The sequence below is a fragment of the Theobroma cacao genome, chromosome 2, assembly GCF_053813885.1.
Source record: "Theobroma cacao isolate CCN51 chromosome 2, ASM5381388v1, whole genome shotgun sequence".
Taxonomy (NCBI): Eukaryota; Viridiplantae; Streptophyta; class Magnoliopsida; order Malvales; family Malvaceae; genus Theobroma; species Theobroma cacao.
In genome coordinates, this window is record NC_142640.1 from 45910125 (window position 1) to 45918213 (window position 8089).

General features: G+C 36.0%; 2 protein-coding genes across 3 annotated transcripts; both read right to left on the reverse strand.

The window, feature by feature from the left end:
• Positions 1-214: 214 nt before the first annotated feature.
• On the reverse strand, positions 215-988 carry LOC18609858 (uncharacterized). Its single transcript, XM_007045184.3, has one exon. It carries the CDS (start codon positions 837-839, stop codon positions 447-449), a length of 393 nt encoding a protein of 130 aa, XP_007045246.2. The 5' UTR covers positions 840-988; the 3' UTR covers positions 215-446.
• A 1893-nt stretch (positions 989-2881) lies between these two features.
• PDLP6 (plasmodesmata-located protein 6) lies at positions 2882-7789 on the reverse strand. Of its 2 annotated transcripts, XM_088803980.1 has the most exons (4): positions 6845-7789; positions 5159-5281; positions 4980-5029; positions 2882-3268 (listed from the first exon to the last, which is right to left on the reverse strand). In XM_088803980.1, the coding sequence occupies exons 1-3, from the start codon at positions 7578-7580 to the stop codon at positions 5019-5021; spliced, it is 870 nt and encodes a 289-aa protein (XP_088660106.1). In that variant the 5' UTR covers positions 7581-7789; the 3' UTR covers positions 2882-3268; positions 4980-5018. The 2 variants fall into 2 exon arrangements, with proteins under 2 accessions (XP_088660106.1, XP_017971991.1); XM_018116502.2 differs by lacking the exon at positions 2882-3268 and having other exon boundaries at positions 4423-5029; positions 6845-7788.
• Positions 7790-8089: the final 300 nt, after the last annotated feature.

An 8089-nucleotide genomic window follows, 5' to 3' on the forward strand; every position in this document is an offset into this window, starting at 1 on the left:
GAGATTCAGCTTGATTTCTCAGCAAGAAACCCTGTTTCAACTGGCAGTAAATCCATAACCTAGCAGTGGCTGAACTTCGTACTACAAATAGTGCATGACAATCCACAAAAGTCACGATTTGTAGCTAACTAAGGTTCAGTGGAGGCTACATTGCCAAATGCGAACTTACTCTTAATTGAAAATTGCAGGCAGAACAAAATTACTAGAGGCTCAATTCCAACTCCAAAAGCAGCTTTCGATATTGAATTAAAACAAACTTATAACATAGCCGTACCCTGGAACCCTAACTTTTTATCAAATCAAAAATTTAAAACCAAAGATGCAGCAGTAACAACATATAATTCTTATCACATGAATCCTCCAAATGATCCAAACACATCAGAGAGGAAATTTTAACAAAATATCGTAAAGACCCACATACACAGTTCTCAAACTAAGCACTTATCTCAATCGCGATTTTTAAGCCTCTCGACGCGCTGATTCAACTGCTCGATCTTAACAACAAGGTTGGTAACAGAGTAAAGAAGCCAGTAGAAGATAAGAGCGGCGGCTATGAGAAGCGCGTTGCGTTGGCTCTTCATGATGGATTTCTGGTGGCGGAGGTGTTCGGAGGGACTGCAGGAATCGCCTTCGCAGTGAGGGCGCGTCTCGTATTTCCAGTATATATCCATCAAAAGGAAGAGGCAAAACGGCACCACCGACAAGAACGGCTTCAGGAGGTTGCGTGTCACCGCGATCAAGCCCTTGCGGAGTCCGTCGAGGCCCGGGATTGTTAGGAGGAGCACCATAATAGCTTCAGCACCCGCGGCGTAACCTAGCACAACCCATTCTAGAGCCATTTTTTCTTCTTTTTTTGGGGTTTGGGGGAAATTGTTAGATCTGATTCGGACTAGGGAGGGGCTTTGGGGTTGGAGGGGTCTGGCTCTTGAATGTGCTTTCCTTAGCGAGGAAGGAGGTGCGGAGAAAAACGAAGAGGGAACTCGGGACACGTGGAGTGTTGTCTAGGTGTAATGACGACAGATGGCCGTTTGAGAGGGGTTTGGGCTTTTCTTGAATTAGATATGGCCCAATTAAGGCCCAATTTTATTTTATCGCTGATGTACAACTGGGCCAAACCACATGATTTCTCGCTCGTGTGAAGGTGTTGAATGTAATTATTGAGAAAATAATTGTTTAGACATTAAATTATTAAATATTATATATATATATATATGAAAAAGTATTGAAAAAATAATTAATAAATATTAAATTACTATATATTAAAGTAATTGCAAACAATTGTAGCGTACCAATTGTAGCTAACACATACCCATTCATTAAATTTCTAGAAATGTTTCAACAATCCTAATACCAAACGCTCTCTAAGGCTGTTTGAATTATAGAATGAATTAATGATCAAGGCTAATCCAATTAATCTCAGGCACTTGGTATGTTTTTCCACTTCAATTCAAGTTTAAATTATAAATTATGAATTCCACTTCAATTCTTTTGCCCCTTTTGTTTCATGTATATAATCCCTTGGAATTGATATAATTTATCCTGGCTTAGAAAGAACGCAATTTTTGTCCATAGGAAAAAGCCGAGAAGGTGTAAAGATTTGAGTCCATTGTTATCACTTATCAGCAAATTCTACTCTTGGATTTTGGTCTCAGGTTGAAGTGGATGTTGCAAATGCAATTGCCAGTGATCGTTAAATGGAGTGGTGATATGGGGCGTCTTATGAAATTACAAGGAAGCTAAGGGCCTGAAGGGGGAAGCTTCCAGACTTCAGAGCTTCCTTTGCCAAGTAAATAACATGGGCTCTTAAATATATGACTCGCCAGCATTTTCCTTGTTTTTGAGTACAAGACTAGAATTTCAATGGTTAAAGTTTAAGATTTTAAGTTGAACAAAAATAATATTTATTCAAAGGGCTAAGGAGTGAAGTTTACTCCATATATGCGATACGTATATATTACATCTGTATTCTCTTGTTTATCTTTGGATCAGTTTGATGTTCTCTTGGCATTAATTTGTATGGAGATCCATTCAACTTGTTCCTGTTTATTATGCTTTCACTAACAGATGCTTGCATTGGGTGGCGAAGGAACATTGGATCTGAAATTATGCTTACGAAGATTCTCCAACTTTGAGCATCAGTTCACTAGGGAATCAATTCCTATGAAAGCTTAATTTGTTTGTAATTGGTGGAACTTAGTCGCTGCAAAATGCTTAATTGCACAGCTAGCTCACCTTCAAATAGTTTCTGGCCTAGTCTACTTACCCTGCTCAATTATTCTGATTATAAAAAAAAAAAAAAAAAAGAGGATTATGGTTTTCATTTTGCCAATCATGAGTAAAAATGTAAGTTAGTAATTATCTTCAAATATGAACTTGACTGATAAAGAAATGTATGTTAATATCAAAGAAGAAATTTTAAAATATTTAGATTGTAAGTTTAAGTTTCGTCATTATGTTTGAAATCAGTTTCGGATATTATCTTTGTAATCAATGAGACTTTGAATAGAGTATCACTTTAAATCCAACTAACCTAGATCACAAGGGAGGTCTAGATGACTTTAGGGGAAGATAATTAATTAGAAACCTAACCAGCCAGCTGCCATACTTCCATCAATTTTCTCTTTACTTTGATGGTCAACATCGCTCCAGAAGGCTCATCTCAGTTCTTATTGGTGCCACAAATTTACATTAAAAATTGCAAGGATCCTTTGTTTCATATAGACAAACAATTCCTACTTCATTGTCTAGGTTCAGCGCTTCCTTTATTTATTTATTTATTTTGCTTTTATCTTTAGGTATGAAATATCCGAGGTGATCATACTGAAAAAGTCATAGAGAGTTATATCTCTACTTACCCCAAAAGATATATATGAGAAAGGGGTTCTAGTAGCTTCTTAGTCATTGTCATTGCTATTACTTTGAACCATTATTTTGTCAAGCCTAAAACTGCATGTTCAAAGGACGACTAGCCATCTTGACCACGACTCATGGACCATCAAATTAGGAGTCGCTCACTCTGGCTCTGTTACTGTTTATCATTTTTCTAGTGGATTACTTGATAAGAAGTATACCAGCAATCAATTTGAGAGTTTTTCTTTTTCTTTCTGATATTCTTGAAATCAATTAATGGCGAGCGAGACACTCGGCTTCCGACTTGGTTTTTTCCCAGACCACGTCGAGGAAAAAAATGGGAAAGGAGCTCAAAAGCTTAAGGACATAAACTAAAACCTCACATCATTTTTCCATAAAGAAGAAGTCTTGTGGGGGACTGAAAAAAACAAAGGAATAAGGTTAGGCACCTTGACATGTGTAAAGTGACACACTTTTTGTGGTGAATGATTGGGCCATAAGTTAATGCAAAATATCTGACAGATTATATGCAGCCAAGGGCAAGAGATGAAAATGATGTTCAGCAGATTCCTTAGAGCATTATATGTTTTACTAGTTGAATACTCTTTTTCTAATTAGCCTTCCTCAATTTGTCACACCTTTTGTCACTTTGATTACCCATCTTTTTAGTGTCTCCCTTTGTTAAAGCTAGTCGTTATCTAACTTCTCGTCTGGGAATAAACATACACAAAGGGACACCAATTATAATCCAACGCATGAATCCTTTCAGCAATATAAGAGTCCCCACTTTCCATCTATTTTTAAATAGCCCTGGTTTATGAAAAGAGAGATATAAAATAAAGGAATGGAGCCAAAGGAGTGGATTAGGACAGAAAAGAAACACACACTAGAAAAGAAATTACATGGTGCCAAAGGGTTATTAGAATGGGACAGAGATCAAAACTCTTCTGATAAAAAGCAAAGCCAAATTGGATAATGGATGAGAGAGATGATTCAAAGCTAATTCATGAATATTACCCTTAATTATTGGCCTTGAAACAGAGGGAATATTGTCTTAATCATTGCTCATCAGAGGATCAGTACATATCTAAAAAAGCAAAAAACTTTGATTGTCCTGTGCTTGGTCACCAGTAACTTGTCCTTGGACACTAGACTAGATAGGTTTTGCTTAGACCTTAGTGGGGATATAGGATGCCTGAAACAACCTTGGGTTGATATAACTATAAAATTTGCAGAAACCTGAAGATTGAACTGTCCATGTATCTCCTCTCAATTTGACCAGGCATCCGTTCTGATTGATAATTTGAGTAACACTCTAAAATGATTTCACACATCTATTCACTGGTGTACATAAGGCTATGTCTTGCATTTCTTTCCCATATATTTAGAGAGACCTAAACAAGAGAGCATCCTATATATATTTTCACTTCCTTCAATATGCTTTTATCAGACACCTCAACATGGATATTAGTTGACCATTTAGCTGTCAGAAGCACTTGCTTGCGCGTACCTCCTCCTCAAACAGTTAGGTTTAACATCCCATTCTTCGAATAAAAATACCCATTGATAATATTGTTTTTGAATTGGAGTAATATTTAATACTATAAAGTTACATAAAATGGAAGTGGGGGCAAGTAGTGTTTGCAAATACAGAGCAAATTGAACATTGAATTAACAGAAGTTTAATAAACAAGTATGCTACAATCTAAAGTATAGATGAATTCAAGCTTTTGCAAACAAAATATACTGGAAAGTTAGCAAAAGCTCTAATAAGACCCAACAAAATGCACTAACTACAGCACCACAAAGAGCACTTTTTTCACAAAAGTGTTTACTAATTATACACCCAGAAACAAGCTAGCATGGTTAAAAAGCTCAAGTGGGGTGTGGGTATTATTAGAGTCATTAGGCTTTTTCCATCTTTCTGCAACTTTCTTTTCACTTGTTTCAAGGTACCTGTTTCCATAAACATCTTTCCTATCAACCCCATTAATTTGAGATCTTCTTTAGAGGGAGCATGAAAGAAACATCAAGGAAAAGAGATGGGAGGGAGAAGGAGAGAGAGAAAAGTCAAAGACCACAAAAACAAAAGTGCAGCTAAAGGTCCACCAGGAGCAAAAACAATATACCAGATGCAGAGGTTTACATGACATCCTGAAATTGTTTGTTTATTTACCACCTGCAATACGGAAACAAGGCAAAAGGAAAATGAGGGGATGGCAAACTTCAAATTTTGAAAAAGCAACAAAGCAAAAGGGAGAAAGAAAAGCAGAAAAGAACAGAGAAAAGTGGAGCTTAGTCAACTTACCTTTCCCTTTCTCACACACTTTTGATAAGAATGATACAAATACTATGATCAAAGCAACTCCAGCAATGAGTCCGATTAGAATTGCTAGTGTCTTCTCGATCTCATCATCATCATTATTAGTATCTACATTCACAAAAAATTGGAAGAAAACATCAGAAATTGCTTTCATGCACAATAATGAACTCATTAATTGAAATACCATAGTTATTTGAATCTTTTAAGGTTGATACCAATTATATATCCAGGATAATCTACACATGTTCCTTCCATCAGAAATGCCTAAGTTAATTGCTTTCATTGCATCAAATTGGCTGTTCAACCTCATCGACATTGAATGTTGTTGGTTTCAAACTTAAATACTGTTTGATCATGAGAAATATCAGAAGGTGGAAAGAACAAAAGGCTTTTATTTTTTTTTCCAATTATTGAAACAAGATCCTTTTTCCTTACTATCTAGCTTATATAATTATTTGATCGAACAACTTTGCTTCGTTTCTTAACAAATTTGGATCATTCCTACTAAATACAGATTAATGTTGTTATGTTACATGATAAAGAGACTATTATTTATTTTGAAGTGTCTAAAAATTAAGTTTTAAAAAAATTCTAATAGTTAAATATAGAATTTTATCTTAAAAGTTTCGAATTGAAATATTGAACTAACTAAATTATAGACGTTATATAAGCTAAAATTATTAGTATAAAAAAATCTACTAATTCAAATACAAAATTCATGTATGATTATTATATTATTATATTGAGGTGGGGGGAGGTGTGTTGGGGACATTGGATTCTGCTTGATTCCAAATGGGGCATTAATTCAAAAGTGGGGTCTTATTGGCCTCAACTGCATGCAGAATTATACTAGTATGAAGGTGCTTTTACAGGTAACTTCGTTGTTAATAGAAGAAAGCTAAGGCACTTTGACAATTTCATCTAATTAGTCATACATGTATAAGATGCTCCAGCAAAGGACCACTGTATATATAGAGTAAAGTATATATGAATTCCCATATACAATTCATCAACATCATAGGGTCTTTCTTTTCCTTTTACTTTTACCATAGTAATCAAATAGAAAAATTTCAACCCATGATCTCATACCCTCTTGTGATCAAACATCTATATATACATACATACATATATATATATATATATATATAGAGTAAAGTATATATATATATATATATATATATATATCATATCATGTCAAATAAAAGCTCTACAAAATACTAAATTCAGTCTTCAGTCTCTGATCACTGATTATTGAATTACTTATCATCTCAAGAAAATAAGGATGAAGGATAAAATTTTGGCATTCAATGTCCTTAAGCTACCAACCATGTATTTTCCACGGCTCCACCAACTTAATTAAAGAAACATGGAAGGCATTAGAGAGAATAAACACTCAATTCCAATTTCACACTAAAAAGGAAAAAAAATAAAAGAAAACAGAAATTTACAAATATCTTGAATAATTTGGACTTTTACCAAAATAACCATGCAATTCACACCTATTTACATTTCACATGGCATGAAAACGGAAAACCCCAAAAGTATTCAAGAATGTCTAAAAAGTAAATTTCATGCAAACTCACACTAAATTAAACCCAAAACCGAAAAGAACAAAAAGGATCGCAAAAGATGAAGGAGAACCACCATCCAAGAGATGGCGAAACCGCTTACCCTTTTCCCCGTGGGAGTGGTCTCCACCTTCCGAGTACCGCGCGTAGCACTTGGCCAAGTACATGTCACCCCACTTGACTGCCCCACACTCAGTTTTGAGCCGTCCAGTTGCCTCCGATAAGCAATCTTGGCACTCGCTCGGACTCAAATCACCTACACACTGAGCCACACCCTGTATGTCCCCTGACCCGCCAACCCGAAACGGCTTGTAGGTCCCATCGCTTGCTGCCAAGTAACCCAACACCGCATCACGCCGCGTCAACGCGTCCGAGTAAGACGAAATCAACGGCCCACATTTTTTCACCACCACAGTCTTGTCCTCCACACCCAAAAAGGTTATATTATCATATTTCACGAAACACCCTTCGAGTTGCAGCGCGCCACCCGTTGAGTCAAGGCAAAGGGTTCCGAGTTGACTCACTGCTTTAGCAACACAGCGGGCACAGTCCCCGTTGTTGAGGTCACCACGGCACTGGAAGAGGCCGTAAACGGTGTCCTGAGAGGTGGAGCCTGGCATGGTGAAGTTGTTGTAGGAGGTGAACATGGCTGAGTTGACTAGGGAAGTGAGTATCGAGTTGACGTTGGACTCATAAGGTGAGCCTGACGTGTATTTCAGCTGTGAACACCCACCGAAAACGAAGGAATCAGTAGCTGAATTTGATGGGGTTATGAAGATTGATATTACGAGAAGAAGAAGAAGGAGAAAAGGCAACGTTGTTTTCGTGGCTAAAGCCATGGTTGAGATATTGAGAGAGAGAGAGAGAGAGAGAGAGAGAGAGAGAGAGAGAGATAAAAGAAGGGTTTGAAAGAGAATATAGAAAGGAGAGTGAGAGATGGCTTAAAGAAGAGGCTATCAGATTATGAGAACGGATAGATGATTCACTGTTTTGTGTGTGAGAGAGAGAGAGGATTGTTGCTTTGAGGGGAATTTACGTAAGGAAGAGACTAGCTTCATATTTCAACATGAGTTTGCATATATGATTGTTTTTTCTTTTTTTTTTTTTTCCTTTTTTACTATTTTTTTCTTTTTTTTAAATTGCTTTAAAATATTGTTTGTTATAATGATTATTAAATAATTTTTACCAACAACCTTAACTAATCAAATAAATTAATCATTATCGAGGATTTATATTACATGGACTCTAAAATATAGGGTATTTAACACATTACATCATGTTCCTCTATAATCTGTTACATAAATTTTAAAATTTTTTTTATGATTTTTAAATATTATTTTACTATTAA